At 40.3% G+C, this 18010-nt stretch overlaps 1 protein-coding gene across 1 annotated transcript; it reads left to right on the top strand.

The window, feature by feature from the left end:
• Positions 1–1726: 1726 nt before the first annotated feature.
• On the top strand, positions 1727–16646 carry naa20 (N-alpha-acetyltransferase 20, NatB catalytic subunit). The gene is made up of 6 exons (XM_067989399.1): positions 1727–2095; positions 7381–7405; positions 8489–8579; positions 10677–10812; positions 10925–11070; positions 11537–16646. Exons 1-6 carry the CDS (start codon positions 2043–2045, stop codon positions 11620–11622), a joined length of 537 nt encoding a protein of 178 aa, XP_067845500.1. The 5' UTR covers positions 1727–2042; the 3' UTR covers positions 11623–16646.
• The last annotated feature ends 1364 nt before the right edge of the window (positions 16647–18010 follow it).

Below are 18010 nucleotides of genomic sequence, written 5' to 3' on the forward strand. Positions count from 1 at the left end.
GTTAGATGATCTGCTACAGCAAAATCATGGCCCACTATAAGCACCTGCAGTACCTGTTACCCCTGTAGGTGACACTGTGATTCGTAGTTTCGATGTTAAACATGCCATACTTCCGTATAACAGCCTTTGTCTTACACAATGGCTGCTATTTTAGAGTATATCATGCTGTGATTGCACAATCTGGCCACTGGGTTCCCACAAGTCACTCAAAACCTTTTCATCTACCATTTTTTTCTCAGCAACTCAAATTTCTAATATCCAAAAGAAGAGTTTAAACAAAGAAAAACCTATTTCACAATAACTTGATTAAATTTATGAACTAAATTGTCTTTTGTGTCTTTTTAATGTCTTTATTAAAGTTTTTCTTTCATGGCATCAGTTCCTTCCCAGAGCCTGGTCTCAGACTTGATATTTTTGCATTGAATTTGGATTTTATAGTCTAGAAATACAGTGCACATAGTTTGCCAGGATGAATCAGTACCATTTAGTCAGTTGTACTGTTAGAATATTCTAGCAGTTTTTGCTCTAAAGTTCTTCAAAAAGAAAAGGTACAGAACTAATTTTAAAATCTTTATTCAGGTAAAGTTTATAGGGCTTTTTTTTAAACAGGAAGTTTTTTTTAAAATAGTGTGTGTGAGAGAAAGAGACTACTGATTACATGCCTCTTGTAGCTTTTGTTTTGTGTTCTGTAGCCTTCAGAAAGTGCATTAATCTCAGAGAGACAGAGTGGTTTCCTCATAATTGAGTTCATTTTTCAAAAAATAGTTGAATCTTTAAGCAGATAGCCTCTAATTGTCTCACTTGATTATTATATGTTATGTTGACAGTTACAGATAGAGCCATACCCAAGAATCAAACTGTTAGGAACTCCCATCATCCCATTCATCATGAACTAAGGTTCATAGAACAAACACAGGAGGATCAAAGTGGCAAAAACTTAGCAGTGTTCACTTCAACATTGGGTTCCATACCTTTACATAGCAACCACTTCCAGTTCCAATTTGAATGAGCGACTGTAAACAGCTGATTGTTAAAGTGACCCCATCATCTACCACACAACTGCAGAAGATTATGGGGCAACTTCAGTATTCAGCTGTTGCCCAGGCTCCTGCATGAGCAACACTAACAGGAGCTGGAAGAGCTATTGTTCACGTGAAAGGCACACGATTAGCAACTGTGTAACTCTAGGTCCTATCCTGTACCAAGATCCAATTTAGGGTGCCAACTTTGGTTCTGTGCATTCCTGGAGGTTTCATTACACGATTTCCCACCTTAAACCACCCCACACTCCTGGATTTGGTCCATCCTCCAGACCCGCTGCCTTCCCACACCAATTGGAAAGGGAACACTCTGTCACTCAATTGGATTCATCTTGACTGTTCGTGAAAGCCTTTTTTCATCATCTCCAGTACTACTATTAAATGAAAGTGTTCAAAGAAAACGGGGGAAAAAAACATTTTTTTAATGCCCCTATGATTTTTCTCCTGAGTCGCTTGTAGCAGTGTCCTGGAGATTAATCGTCAATTCCTGGAGACTCCAGGTCAATCCTGGAGGGTTGGCAACTCTAATCTCGCTGGGGCGACTGCAGAGTGATCAGGATCAGCAGGGCCGGCCAATTCCCTAATCCTGAGGTACTGCAACCAATGGCTGTGATGATACCACTGCCGATCAGGGTTAAGGAAAGGTCAGCAATCACTGAGAGAAATGGATCCGTTACACAGTGAGCTGGGGCTCGGCCTGTGAACCCCCGAGCCGGCCTGTGCCGGGGACCCGGGCCGACCTGTGAACCCCCGAGCCGGCCTGTGCCGGGGACCCGGGCCGACCTGTGAACCCCCGAGCCGGCCTGTGCCGGGGACCCGGGCCGACCTGTGAACCCCCGAGCCGGCCTGTGCCGGGGACCCGGGCCGACCCTCCTCACAGCGGACACACTCCACTCGCTTCAAGCCCGCGCCCGCGCCCGCGCCCGCTCCCTGACGTCAGTTCCGCTCGCTTTCTGAGCAAAGGTGAAAGGTTCACTTCCGGTAAAATCATCGCTTTACAAAATGACGACGTTACGTGCGTTCTGTTGTGATGATCTTTTTCGCTTCAACAACATGTGAGTAAAATACAGTATAATGTGCAGAGTGATAGTACTATATAGAGTAATAGTAGCATTAAGGAATACCGTAGTAGCATACAGAGTAATAGCAGCATAAAGGGTGATAGTAATGTACAGAGTAATAGCAGCATAAAGGGTGATAGTAATGTACAGAGTAATAGCAATGTACAGAGTAATAGCAGCGTACGGGGTGATAGTAACATACAGAGTAATAGCAGCGTACAGGGTGATAGTAATGTACAAAGCACTGGTAACAGGGTGAAGATAACATACAGAGTAATAGTAATATACAGTGTAATATGTACAGCATAGCAATGTAACAAATAATAGAGTCAAATTTACACCATAGGAGTAAAAGGCGGAGTAATAAATACAACATGAGGTGGCTCATGTGGAGATCTGGCCTGTTTCTGGGGTAATAGTCAATGATTCTGGAAGTATAGTCAAATACAGTGTAATATATAGAACACAAGTGAAATATAGAGTAATGTGTACAACGTGAATGAAATATGGTAAAATAGAACAATGTATACAATGTATGTATGAAAGGTGGAATAATACATACATGGGAGTGAAGTTATATAGTACTGAGTAATATGTACAAATATGCATGCCTGAAATTTAATAGTAATATATGCTAATAGGCAGCTGAGTGAAGTATGGCAATATACAGAATAATATACATACAAATGAAATAGCAGAATACAGAGTAATATATACTGATGTTCAACATGAGTGAAGTATACTCATACAATGAGTAAAACCGTAACATACAGTAATATTTCACTTGTATATAGTGCTCTGTAATATGCACAAAATGGAATTCAAATATAGTAGTATACAGTGTTATATATTCCAAAATAACAGGAGTGAAATAGGGTAACATGCAACAACTTACATTTTATATAGCTCTTTTAATGAAGTCCCAGGGCACTTTGTGTGGTAGTAGTAAGAGGAATGTCAAGCCGAGAGAGTACAGGAGGAGTGATTGAAGATTTGAATGAAAAGATTGGTGTTTAGAACCTTTTTTTTAAGGAAGAGAGAAATGCAGAAGGGTTTCATGAGCAAGTTCCAGAAGTAGTGCCTAAGCAGCTGAAAGTTTTGCCACGAATAGCATGGTGGACAGAGGCATAGAAAGCACGCACATGAGGCCAGAGTTGGAAGATTGAAGAGTACAGGAGGGAAAGTAAATTTGAAGGAGATTACAGAGGTACGGTGGAGCCAGGCCGTAGAGATGTTTGAAGGTGAGGATTTTAAATTCAATATATTGGAGTGCAGGGAGCCATTGTTGGTCAGGGGGGTGGGGGAGGTGATGAATGAGTGTGGCTTAGTGCAGGATAGATACGAGCAGCTGCATTTTGAATAAGTTGGAGTTTATGGAGCGTAGACAAAGGAAGGTCAGCAAAGAGAGAATTGGAATAATCGATGTGAGAAAAGCATGGATAAGGGTTCGACGGCCGAGGTGAGGTAGGAGTGTAGGTTGCCAATGTTGTGGACATTCAAATAAGCAGTCTTGGTGGCTGAGAGGATGTGGAGTTGAAATTCAGCTCAGGATTGAACAGAACGCCAAAGTTGCACGCAGTCTTGATCATCCTGAGTGCGGGACTATGGAGGGGAATGGGATCAGTGGCAGGAGCAGAGTTTGTGGAGGGTGCTGAGATAAATGGCTTTGATCTTCCTGATGTTGAGTTGAAGGAAGTTGTGGTTCATCCAAGACTTTGTCACAGAGGCAGACTAACATCATGGTGGTGGTCATGGGATTGAGAGCAGTTGAGAGGTAGAGCTGATCAGTCTATCTTTGGAAGCTGACCCCATGCATGTGGATGATGTCACCAAGGGGCAACATGAGGAAAATAAGGAGGCCAAGGACAGATTGTTGGGGGACTTTGAGCTGACATAGTGGCAGGGGATGAGAAGCCATTGCTGGAGATAGGCTGGTTGCATCCAGAAGGGTAGGAAATGGTCCATACAGGAGTAGTCACCGAGCTGAACAACAGAAGAGAGGCAATGGAGCAGGACAGTAGGATTAAACCATGTCAAATGCTGTAGAAAGATCAAACAAGACAAGCGGGGATAGCCTGCTACATTCAGAGAGGATTTCATTCATGACTTTGGCTAGTGCCATCTCAGTGTTGTGACATGGGTAGTAGCTGAATTGGAGGGATTCAAACAGGGAGTTTCTGGAGAGATAGATATAGAATATACAGAGTAATGTATGCAACAACATGATGAGACTAATCAAGATATTCAACAACACCTAAATTTATATTTAAGTGATATACAGAAACATAGGCATATTTATAAACAAAATGAGTGATTCCGTCTTGATGAGTGACATAGGAGATCTGCACCCCTTATCATAGAATCATAGAATGTTACGGCTCAGAAGGAGGCCATTTGGCCCATCGTGTCCGTGCCAGCCGAAAAAAGCTATCCGGCTTAATCCCATTTTCCAGCCCTTGGTCCGAAGCCTGTAGGTTACGACACTTCAAGTGCACATCCAAGTACTTTCTAAATGAGTTGAGGGTTTCTGCCTCTGTCACTCTTTCAGGCAGTGAGTTCCAGACCCCCACCACCCTCGGTGAAAAAATTTCTCCTCAGCTCCCCTCTAATCCTTCTACCTTTAAATCTATGCCCCCTGGTCACTGACCTCTCTGCTAAGGGAAATAGGTCCTCCCTATCCACTCTATCTAGTCCAGTCATAATTTTATACATCTCAATTAAATCTCCCCTCAGCCTCCTTTGTTCCAATGAAAACAACACCAGCCTATCCAATCTTTTAGAGTCATAGAAGTTTACAACATGGAAACAGGCCCTTCGGCCCAACATGTCCATGTCGCCCAGTTTATACCACTAAGCTAGTCCCAATTGCCTGCACTTGGCCCATATCCCTCTATACCCGTCTTACCCATGTAACTGTCCAAATGCGTTTTAAAAGACAAAATTGTACCCGCCTCTACTACTGCCTCTGGCAGCTCGTTCCAGACACTCACCACCCTTTGAGTTAAAAAATTGCCCCCAGACCTTTTTGTATCTCTCCCCTCTCACCTTAAATCTATGCCCCCTCGTTATAGACTCCCCTACCTTTGGGAAAAGATTTTGACTATCTACCTTGTCTATGCCCCTCATTATTTTATAGACTTCTATAAGATCACCCCTTAACCTCCTACTCTCCAGGGAAAAAAGTCCCAGTCTATCTAACCTCTCCCTATAAGTCAAACCATCAAGTCCTGGTAGCATCCTAGTAAATCTTTTCTGCACTCTTTCTAGTTTAATAATATCCTTTCTATAATAGGGTGACCAGAACTGTACACAGTATTCCAAGTGTGGCCTTACTAATGTCCTGTACAACTTCAACAAAACATCCCAACTCCTGTATTCAATGTTCTGACCAATGAAACCAAGCATGCCGAATGCCTTCTTCACCACCCTATCCACCTGTGACTCCACTTTCAAGGAGCTATGAACCTGTACTCCTCGATCTCTTTGTTCTATAACTCTCCCCAACGCCTTACCATTAATGGAGTAGGTCCTGGCCCGATTCGATCTACCAAAATGCATCACCTCACATTTATCTAAATTAAACTCCATCTGCCATTCATCGGCCCACTGGCCCAATTTATCAAGATCTCGTTGCAATCCTAGATAACCTTCTTCACTGTCCACAATGCCACCAATCTTGGTGTCATCTGCAAACTTACTCACCATGCCTCTTAAATTCTCATCCAAATCATTAATATAAATAACAAACAACAGCGGACCCAGCACCGATCCCTGAGGCACACCGCTGGTCACAGGCCTCCAGTTTGAAAAACAACCCTCTACAACCACCCTCTGTCTTCTGTCGTCAAGCCAATTTTGTATCCAATTGGCTACCTCACCTTGGATCCCGTGAGATTTAACCTTCAAAGATTTGTGCACATATACCCCCCTCTCATAGCTAAAATTCTCCAGACCTGGCAACATCCTCGTAAATCTCCTCTGTATCCTCTCTAGTGCAATCACATCTTTCCTATAATGTGGTGACTAGAACTGTGCACAGTACTCAAGCTATGGCCTAACCAATGTTTTATACTGTTCTAGCATAACCTCCCTGCTCTTATGTTCTATGCTAATAAAGGAAAGTGTCCCGTATGGCTTTTTAACCACCTTATCTACCTGTCCTGCTGTGGGATCTGTGGACATGCACTCCAAGGTTCCTTTGTTCTTCTATACCTCTCAGTATCCTCCCATTTATTGTGTATTCCCTTGCCTTGTTTGCCCTCCCCAAAATGCATTACCTCACACTTTTCTGGATAGAATTCCATTTGCCACTTTTCTGCCCACTGACCAGTTCATTGAAATCTTCCTGCAGTCTACAGCTTTCCTCCTCACTATCAACCACACGGCCAATTTTTGTATCATCAGCAAACTTCTTGATCAAATCCTTAACTAATTTGTGTACACACGAGCATTTTCTCCCTAAATACACGATAACCAGGAGTGACAAAATTTCATGGCAAATATTCTTTTTGCAATAAATGCTGACTTCTAAAATATGCTACTGCGGCTGTACAGAACAGCCAGGCAATTTAATTGGTTGAACACTGCAGGCAAATAATTCCACAAATATACTCTGTGCTACTTTTGAAAAATCATGTTGCAGCATGCAATTGAACTCTGTTTTAGATCTTTGTATTTGGTGTTCTAGGAAGGTGAAACCACCAAAACTATTCAGAAGTATCCATAAAAGACGTCAGCAGAGATATTAGTTTGCACGAAACACAGCACATTTTCCCTTGTGCAACTTCGGAGAGGAAAATGTGTGTAAAATGTTTTTTGATTTGGGAAGGTCTAATGTTTGACAACATAGTCGGCAGTATTGGCTTCTGGTGCTGCGTCCTCAAACGTTGCTAATACAAGGAAACAAAATGATTTGAACTTAGTATTGCATATCCTAGGTGCAGCTGCTTGTAAACCCTGTCCAATACCTGACCACTGTATAACTGACCCTATATTATTACTGAACGCATTCCACTGTGGTGTGACATTCGGATTGTTTATCTTATTCAGGGGAATAGTCTTGAAGAGTTTGTTTTAAAAAGGTTCTGCAAAGTTTGTGCTGCAGTGATATGAATCACTTCAAAATGCATTGGTTGCCCATGATGTCAATGTTGTGAAAGCGATATGTGGCTTTTCATGGAGGTTTTTCTAAAGTGAGCCCTGTTTCGTGAAGCTAATGCTTTGATATTTAAAACATTGGACTGTGAACCTCTTGTAATTTGTTTTTCTTTTCTTTGCAGAAATTTGGATCCACTTACAGAAACTGTATCCTTGTCACGGTCCATTTTCACATTGGTTTCTTTGTTTCTTATGGGGAAACGCAGGTTAATATAAAATTCAGTGATGGTCACCAAATTATGCTGCCTTTTTTTAATAAATCATGATTCAGATTGAAGATGTGTGTGGACAAAACTATGTTTTAAGTTGATATTTAGTTCATTTCTGGCTTCTTGGTATAAACAACATGCTTGGTGAATAGAATCCAGATTGGTGGACTCAGTATACTTTAGTCCTTTTTATTAATTCTATTTGTTAACTGATCATTAGTTGATATTTTACATGTTTAAAATCTTCAAAAGTAGTGTTATTTGGAAAATAACATTCTGCTGTTCTATAGCTAGTGCTCACACTATTGGTTTTACCCTGGGGTATTCTGAGATGGAGGTGCCCACCTCCTCTTGGGCTGCTAATGTCCCTTTCAAAGCATGTTTTAATTCATTAGACCTTGTTGTGTACTAACATGATTGCTAGAACAGCCATACAAATTGCTAGTTTGCAAAAGCATTTCAGTCAAACCCTAACTGTCAAATTATATTGCTGGTATAGAAATGCAATTCTTTGCTAGGTGCAGAGTTGGTTCCTTGTAATCCAGCCATTCGGAGGCAGAGGCTAGCAGATTTCTTGAAGTTAGGATTGCATTTACATTAAATTCAGCATTGATTATTATGAGCAGGTCATTTGAAGTGGACTGAACTAGTTTAGGTTGCAAACTGTCAAAGGCCCTACACCAATCGGCATTGCTGTTTGTAATCTTATTAAAAGCTGTAAATTCAGAGACAGATTGAGAGACAGCTGTAGAGCTGGGAAATGTGTTGAACTAAGCCAGGAGAAGAGAGGATCATCGGTTATGTTAGAAATCAGAAATAAGAGAGAATAGTTTGGACAGAAAGATTGGAGGTAGCATTTCATTAGCCTCCTTATCACATATCAAGAGCTGTAAGCAAATAAAAGTAGAGCTGCTGTAATTGTTTTATATTGGTTAGTTTATTGTAAACCGTACAGACTACTGTCATCTGAGCTTTTTGTTAGGTTTTTTTTATCTGTTATTTTCCTTTAAATAATTCATAGTATGGGATCCCCTTCTACCTCCAATATCTAGCTCATTGGCCGGAGTATTTTATTGTTGCTGAGGCACCTGGAGGAGAGTTAATGGGATACAGTAAGAATCCAGTGTCATGATCATTAATATGTTCTACAGATGTCCGACTGAAAAAGTTCTTTTTTATGACTGTACATTTTGATTGTTTAAGCATTTTTTATGCTTACTGTGATTCGATTCAAAAATCTAAATCCCAACAAAATTCTATTTTGAACATTATTAATGTGCTGTAACAAAGTTTTAAATTAGCATATATTATGTTTTTACAATTTGTTCTCAGCAATTGACTCATTTGTATTTTTTAGAAACGTGTCTAATTTTTTTTATAAAAATGGTACATCTAGCACTCTTCCTATCCATTACACTGCTCTGGCATACTTCAAAAAAATGGGACCGAGGACACACAATGCTGGAGTGAGAATGACTGCTGTCTCTAGTGATATCTGTGTAAATTTGCCCTGTAATTACTTAACTGCAGTCAGACTTTGTAGCCTTAACTGGACTGATGCCTATACTTTACATGGAGTAATGTTCTTTGCTTCATAAAATCCTCTGAAATTACCATGAGTGGTGTCAGGGGAGATTTACCAGTGATATAAAATAATCCATTATCTGTCCATTACACCTCTCCAACATACACTAAGTGTCACATTCACATTTCCTTGTCACGCTTCAGAGAGAAGTACGAACAAACAAAGGTGTCATTTGGAATGAGAGAAAAACACCTCAGTATTACAGGAGTGGGAATGTCTAGAGCTTCTTAATTGACCTTAGCAGTCTACTGCTAGAAAGACAACACAGCCAGGATATGACCTGCACTCTGAACAACAATTAAACACTTGACTTCACCCAGAATTTACTTAACAGCAGTTAGACTTTGTGACCTTAAAGATACACATCTTCATCTTAAAAGCCGAATAATAGTCATAATCCCCATGACCTTATAAAACAGCACATTGTCTGATTTAATTGTGATCATCTGCTAGCATATATAAAAGCCTTGAATTTAGCATAGTCCTCTCTTGCTACACTTTTTGTTACAGATGCAAAATAATTTTTTTTTAAAAGGGAAAGCAAGTATTTTCCACGGCCACGCTTCCGTGCACAGTGGCATGTGAGGTTCGCTAGTAGTATTTTTTTGAAAAAATCTCTGATCTGATCAACTTCTGTTTGATGAAAAACATTCCTCAACTATCTACTTCCTAGAACTAAAGTTTTACCACTTTATCTATACTGGAAGTGGCAGTTTCAAAATGGATGCTTTCCACTTGAGCAGTGTTTGTTCCCATATGATATCCAAATTACTTTTTATTCTGGTGGCTTATGTGTGTAGAGAAATATATTAAATTATAATTTTGGGTTGCATTTCATAAAACATCTTTTAATCGATGATTAAATGGAAGCATTTTTTGGTGTGTTAGTGGTTCAAAAGAAGATAGTGAAGATTTCCACATATATTTTAGTCAGCAGAAAGCAGTGTTGCATCACAGCCTGTTGACAAAAGGCAGGTTACTTCATCAAGTCAGTCAATATGTGACTCACTATTTTAATTTATAAAATGATTCAAAGTAAGTGAAAGGCCGTACAGCCTTTAAACATATTTAGAAAGAGCTGGCTACCTCATTTATTTTTAATATTAGAAATTTCTCTGGCAGTGAGAGGCAGATGAGTAGAGCTGTGTGCAGGCATTCAAGTTTTTTTTTTGAAGTTCTGCTTTCCCTAGTTTGAGAGCAGTGCAGGTGGATAACATAGCCATCATCTGTTTAGACCACTCTTCAAAATGCTTGATACTGCATCATTTGCAGAGTAAGGAAAGAAAAACTTGCAATTCACAGTACCTTATCACATCGCTCAAAAGAGCTTTACACACAACAATATACTTTGAAGTGCTGTGACTATTCTTGGGTAAGTGCAGCAGCTGTTTTGCACACAGCAAGATCCCACAAACAGCCACTACAGATACCCGAGACTTTTGGAACTTTAGTCCAGTTTGCAAAAAGGGGAAATTGGATAAATAAAAATCAGTAAATCTGATCCGAGGCTGCGCACAGTTTGTAAAATGCGACAAGAAATTTGGTTGGACCTGAAACTAGTGTGAATTGCAGTAGTAATGTTTGAGGAGTATAAAGTGCCTTATGGTTGTTTCTTCTTTTTAAGTTATGGGGAAAGCTGAAGGATCAGTGGCAAGAGAGGAATGGCATGGGCATGTAACTGCTTTATCTGTAGCTCCAGAATTTAGACGCTTGGGACTAGCAGCTAAACTGATGGAGCTGCTAGAGGAAATATCTGAAAGGTTGGTGTATATATTTTAACCGTTTTTTTTATATATATATATATATATATATATATATATATTTAATATTTGTTGTCAGGAACAGATGAATATTTTGTGTCTTTTTTCACAGAAAGGGTGGATTCTTTGTGGATCTGTTTGTACGAGTATCCAATCAAGTGGCAGTGAACATGTACAAACAGCTCGGCTACAGTGTCTACAGGACTGTGATAGAGTACTACTCAGCTAGCAATGGAGAACCTGATGAAGATGCTTATGGTATGACTGTAAAGTTCTGTGGAATAGATTTAAAATAAAATACTGGTAACTGGGTTGTAACTTTGGTACAGAGTACATAAGTAGGATTGTGTTGGTACCTTTTTAAGACCCTATACTGTATTTGGTATGGGATATGAAAAATCTGATTTCATTAGATAGTTCACCTGAGGCTTTTTATTTTAGTGGAGTTCCATTTTATTTTAATAGTGGATATTTATCTTGCTGACTGAGTGTGAAGAGCATCTGTGAGTGTTGAAGGTACCAGTGATGATGTCCGTCACGCCCCCTTCCCTAGTAGAGCTTTTTAAGTGCATTACTTCATAAAGGTGCTTCTATAAATCTGCAATTTGCAATTGAAGAAATATTTTTATAAATTGAATTTTTAATGAATTGTGTTAAGCTTTACACAGTCCCATTTTTTTGTAAGCACACTCCATTCTAATTATGTTTTTCTTTTCTATAACAGATATGAGAAAAGCCTTATCACGAGATACAGAGAAGAAATCAATAATACCCCTTCCCCACCCAGTTAGACCTGAAGATATTGAATAACTTTAAGCTGTGGCTCTTGGGCAATATAGAAACCAAAAAACTATTATACTTTTTCTTTATTAATATGAGAATGTTGAGAAGAATTGCAAGGTAGTTTTGAATATTTTATTAAAAGGACAGAACATTTGCTGTTAGAATTTAAGTGTGGCTCAGTGTTACAGTACTTGTGCATAACCATTAAATTATATTTTAACGAGAAATTTGAGGCCCACTTTGATGCATTCAGTTTATAGTCCCAAGAACCACAGCTTTATTAGGAAATGTTTGTGTTTATCATGTTATTTTCCCTAGCAGATAACAGCCCTTGAAATACATTGTGTATGTAGGCAAAGAGATCTTGTATATACTTCATAAAGATTTGTGTAAGATATAATTTGTCATTTTTGAGATATACAGAATATGTTTGGTATCTGAAGATGTAACAAAAGCCGTTCAGAATACGGTTGGCAGCTCCTCTTCGAATTTCTGTTCAATTGAAAGGTCGCAGACAGAAGTGTCTGGGCTGCCCGTTAAGGAGAGCCAATGTTTTGGGGACAGTGAGAGGAGTTTGATTTGTTACACTGCTGTTGCACGCAAGCGCTGTGAATAACGTCATTGTGTTGTGTTTATAAATGGGAAAAGTGCTACCTAATGAATTTAGACTGATAATGTTGGCACTTTACTTTAAACTCTGAAGGTCTATTGTACCTTTTTGGAGTTTTTCCTAGATGGAGCAGCAGACAGTGACACATTCAATTTGTATAATAGGAGACAATGAGTATCCTTTGTTTTGCTGTATTTAGTCCAGCTACCAGCCGATTCACCTGGGGCGTTGGGGGAGGAGGGGAAGGAGGAGGGAAGATGAAAAAGATCTGTAGTTTTGACATTCCCACCCTTCTGATGGGGCATAGTGAAGTGGGGGTGGGAGATCTCTCTTGTATTGATCCAAATCAGTATTTCTTTAAAAGTTTCATATTCAGTTTCACCATATTACTGTGGTGCTGTAATAAACTGTCAAGATCAGTTTCACATGATCATATTGATATAAGTAAACACTCTGCAGTGGTTGTCAATGTCAGTACATTATAATTTGCACTTGAATAATTTCACTTTTACACTGAGAGCATCCTGAATTACTGCATCAACAAAGTTGTTCTTTGTGAAATAGGCAGGAAATAGTTATGGCCCAAACTCCAATTTTATTTTTTGTTTTTTTTTAAAAAGCTACTGTTTAAACATGTGCAAGCTGGGGGTGGGGGGGAAGTTATGAAAATACTGCAGCTTGATAGACAATTTCCCAAATTTGCTATCCTTATGACTCTCTAAATGAGATGGACAATTTTGACTTATCCATTTGGTCCAGCACCTGAGGCAACAAAAATTCTTATTTTTTTCTCTCCTTTGTCAGTCTGTGTAAGATTTGAACCAGTTTCCGGAGGTAAAGGGCCTGCACGACTCATTGCACCATTTTTTTTTGTTGCCACCTTGGTATCAGTATGGAAATATTGAGGTAGCAGTTGTAGTCTTGCTATTTGGGCACACTCCTGATAATTATCACTTGTGCCCCTTGTAATAGTCATCTTCCATAGGCAAGTGCTAGCTTTCTATGAACAAACAGACAAGTGCCAGGAAATGACCATCTCCAACAAGAGAGAGTCTAACCACCTCCCCTTGACATTCAACGGTATTACCATTGCCAAATCCCCCACCATCAACATCCTGGCGGTCAACATTGACCAGAAACTTAACTGGACCAGCCACATAAATACTGTGGCTACAAGAGCAGGTCAGAGGCTGGGTATTCTGTGGCGAGTGACTCACCTCCTGACTCCCCAAAGTCCTTCCATCATCTACAAGGCACAAGTCAGGAGTGTGATGGAATACTCTCCACTTGCGTGGATGAGCACAGCTCCAACAACACTTAAGAAGCTCGACACCATCCAGGACAAAGCAGCCCGCTTGATTGGCACCCCATCCACCACCCTAAACATTCACTCCCTTACATCCTGTGGCTGCAGTGTGTACCATCCACAGGATGCACTGCAGCAACTCACCAAGGCTTCTTCGACAGCACCTCCCAAACCCGCGACCTCTACCACCTAGAAGGGCAGCGGGCACGTGGGAACAACTCCACCTGCACACACAATCCCGACTTGGAAATATATCGCCGTTCATTTATCGTCGCTGCGTCAAAATCCTGGAACTCCCTACCTAACAGCACTGTGGGAGAACCTTCACCACACAGACTGCAGCAGTTCAAGAAGGCGGCTCACCACCACCTTCTCAAGGGCAATTAGGGCTGGGCAATAAATGCTGGCCTTGCCAGCGACGCCCACATCCTCTGCCAATGAGCCTGTTCACTGCGTGATATATGCACTGGACCCACATAGGTTAAGAGTTAGGGGAGGGGTTTAACCCATCTGAAATTGTTGGAAAATAACCACGGGGGAAAAATTTAACCTCGTTTCACCTGTTTTAAGGATATACAATGAGGGAAAAACTTAATGGTGTTGCAGTCGGCCTGAATTACTGCAGATTAAACCCGCGAGCTGCTTCCCGACTGGTGCCTGAACCTCACTGGTTCTATGGAGTTGAGGCCTGGTGCCGAATTTGGAACAGGTCTCGTGCTAGCACGGAGTATGCGGAGCGATCGGCTGACTTGCTGCCCATTTTGGGAGCAAATCCAATTTCTAACCTCACATGTATTAGGCTGAAAACTGCTAATTTATTTTTATTGGGAGCAAAAGCAAAATGGATCAATCAGCAGAATGAATAAAGGAATAGAATACTACTTTGACTAAGTCTTCTGCCACCACTTCTCCACCTGTCTTCCCTTTCCAGCTTGGCATCCGTTTTCCTTACACCTATTTGTGAAATAGTTTGGGATGTTACTTATGTCAAAGGCACTATATAAATGCAAGTTTTCCTGCTTGATTGCACACTAATATGTAAAATGGTTCCAAAATAATAGTCAAGAAGCTGTGGCAATTTTTGTAATCTTGGACCACACATCTGTAAAAGAAATGTTTTACACGAGTAATACAATTCAAGAGTCCTCTGCCTCTGGCCCATATAACAGTACAGCAAGAAGGGAACTGGCAAGTAATGACTCTAGTCCAAGTTGTATATGTCGCTCGCTCGCTCTCTCTTGTTCCACCCTCCCCCTTTTTGATGCAGGTGTGTGCAAAAAGAAGATTTTTAAAAATATAAGTACACTCACAATTAAAGCTGTAAATTAGAATAGTTCAAAAGGAATCACTTCCTTTTGGGACCTGTAGACACTACATTTCCTATGGAGAGAAACACATCCAGCCCTTCCAGAAACCAGGCCATTTTAAAATTGTCATAATTTTTGCAAGCTAAAAATTTCAATAATATGTAGAGATTCATATGATCTGAAACAAGTTAGACCCCCCCAACCCCGGACTGACACATAATCTTTAATATATATATTCACAGAGACACAGGTATTCTATTTAAATAAGTCTTGCATACAAAGAGAAACTGTCCAGATATCCTTAGGAAGGATTTCTGGTTTAATCAAAACTGCACATGTATTGATAAGTTTATTCTGGTATAAAAACAGAAAATGCTGTAAATACTCAGCAGGTCAAGCAGCGTCTGGAGAGATCGATGACCTTTCATGAGAATTGGAAGAAGTAAAGATTTAACAGTTTTTAAGCAAGTACAGAGCCAGGGAGAGGGGAGGAAAGAACAAAAAGGAAGGTCTGTGATAGGGTGGAGGGCAGGAGTGATTAAATGAAAAAAGGGATGATGGTGCAAGGCAAAGGGGGTGGTAATGGAACAAGTAAAGAATCAAAGGATTATTTAAATCAATGAGTCCTGAAGGCACTTCCAGACTCAACGTTGATTTCAATAACTTCAGATCATAACCACTGCTCCCATTTTTTCTGACAGCAGGTGTTGGTAATGGTTCTGCAGTTGCCATTTACAGCTCCTTTGGATCCATTTTTTGTTTCTGAACTTGTCCTGTTAAACCTTTACTTCTTCCAGTTCTGACAAAAGGTCATCGACCTGAAAGGTTAATTCTGTTTCTGTCTCCCACCTACAGATGCTGCCTGACCTGTTGAGTATTTCCAGCATTTTCTGTTTTTATTTCAGATTTCCAACAACTGCAGTATTTTGCTTTTGACTTTATTCTGGTAAATGTTTTCAGAACAGCAAGCTTTCATCTCTTAATGTTTTGTCTACAAAATGTTACTTCTTATTACATTTTTGTCACATGATGGTGTCAACTTTTTAATTATAAATTCCTATATCCATATTTATAATGGAAACTGCCTATATAAACTTGTCATGCTGTAATTATACCCTCCAGCCAGTGGTGACAGTATAGCACCTCAATTTTGCATCTTCCATATCCCTGGCCTGTACTGCAGAGAAAGTCCTACGCTCCAACCAACTCTACTTCTCCAATTCCCAAATTGTCCTAAGTTTTGCTATTTAACTAATAACATAAAATCAAGGTATATACAAATAAAGACAAAATGTATAGCTTTATAATAGGGTCTAGATTATGTCCCTTTGCCCTGGATTAATAATTGCCTGCTTCACCTGAAGACTACACCTAGTCTTGAATCCGCATATGTGAAATGGGAAGTCAACTTTATTTTGAAAGGTTTGCACATAATGTTAATTTCATGCAAATACAAGAATTTTCTTGTCATGATTTTATGTCAGGTTACAATTTTGCCATTATAATATAAGCTGTGACTCAGTCCTCCTTGAAAAGTTGCCAAACGAGGTGTTACTGATTACACTTGACCTGATTTGGCTGATTGGATATATGATCAGTTTCACCGTTGGTTCTCCCAGCCACAATTCTCAGGTATGTTGCCTATTGGTATTCCCACCCACTGCTGCCACCACACTCCTGCTGCCTCTTGTTGTCACTTCTCCTTCTTGCTGCCATTGCTGAACCACTGCCCCATTTGTTGCTGCCAGTGCTCCCTATCCACCTTAAAATAAGCTTTGTAATACAGTAAAAGCATTTCATAACACAATTAAACTTACCTGTAACTTTGTCTTTTGTGTCTGAGTATGTTCATTAAGGTTTTTATTTGAAGGCATCAGTCTCTTTCAAAATCCTGCACTTGGTAGTTGATATTTTCCCCAGAGTTAACACTATTTTCTGGATGCCCCAGTCTCAACGTCTGCAGTATTTCTCAGCATGCATAGTATAATTCTTTCAGTGCAACTCCAAGGGAATGTGAAATTGTGCTGTGACAGGATTTGAGTTCCCAAGTGATTTGAAAACCAGCTGGAGAATGAATTGTAAGAGGATTATTCAACAACAACTTGCATTTATATAGCACCTTTAACGTAGTAAAATGTCCCAAAGCGCTTCACAGTACCATTACCAAACAGAATTTGACGTTGAGCCACATAAGGAGGTATTAGGACAGGTGACCGAAAGCATAGTCAAAGAGGTAGGTTTTAAGGAGTGTCTTAAAAGGGGAGAGAGAGGTTTAGGGAGGGAATTCCAGAGCTTAGGGCCTAGGCGCTGAAGGCACGGCCACCAATGGTGGAGTGATTAAAATTGGGAAAGTGCAAGAGGGAGGAATTGGAGGAGCACAGAGATCTCGGAGGGTTGGAGGAGGTTACAGAGATAGGGAGGGGCGAGGCCATGGAGGGATTTGAAAACAAGGATGAGAATTTTAAAATCGAGGTGTTCCCAGACCGGCAGCTGATGTAGGTCAGTGAGCACATGGGCGATGGGAGAACGGGACTTGGTGCGAGTTAGGATATGGGCAGCAGAATTTTGGCTGAGCTCAAGTTTATGGAGGGTGGAAGATGGGAGGCCAGCCAGGAGATCATTGGAATAGTCCAGTCTAGAGGTAACAAAGGAAGGCATGGATGAGGGTTTCAGCAGCAGATGAGCTGAGGCGGGGGGCGGAGACTGGCAATGTTACAAAGGTGGAAGTAGGTGGTCTCAGTGATGGAGCGGATATGTGGTCGGAAACTCATCTCAGGGTCAAATAGGACGCCAAGGTTCAGGTAAAATTTCACATTTAAATTCCGATAAATTGTGGCGATGAATTTCCACGGGAGTGCCTCTGCGCGTCTGCTGTAACTTCAGCAGGAGCTGTGGAAAACCTGACTGTTATCACTGCGGATCTTCCACCAAAGTAATGGCAGACGAGCAGGAAAACCCCTGCAGAAATTCGCCACACAGGTGTTTAGTTTTTTATTTCAAAACAAGTCTAGCTGAGAGAAAAACACACACATTGATAACTTGAACATCTGTTTTATTTACTCTTAGATTGTTTACAGAAATTTAATTTTTCCCTGAAAACTGGAATTGTGTATTCACTGTCTAACAGTTTATTTTTCTGAATGATTTGAAAACCAATGAAGATGAATTTAAGAAGCTTTTGAGTTAAAGCTT

Source organism: Heptranchias perlo, chromosome 8, assembly GCF_035084215.1.
Source record: "Heptranchias perlo isolate sHepPer1 chromosome 8, sHepPer1.hap1, whole genome shotgun sequence".
Lineage (NCBI taxonomy): Eukaryota > Metazoa > Chordata > Chondrichthyes > Hexanchiformes > Hexanchidae > Heptranchias > Heptranchias perlo.

Coding starts and splice junctions, on each gene's coding strand:
- naa20 (XM_067989399.1), top strand. CDS start 2,043: ATGACGACGTTACGTGCGTTCTGTTGTGATGATCTTTTTCGCTTCAAC. Junction 7,406..8,488: donor TGGATCCACTTACAGAAACT/GTATCCTTGTCA, acceptor AATAATTCATAG/TATGGGATCCCCTTCTACCT. Junction 8,580..10,676: donor AGGAGAGTTAATGGGATACA/GTAAGAATCCAG, acceptor CTTCTTTTTAAG/TTATGGGGAAAGCTGAAGGA.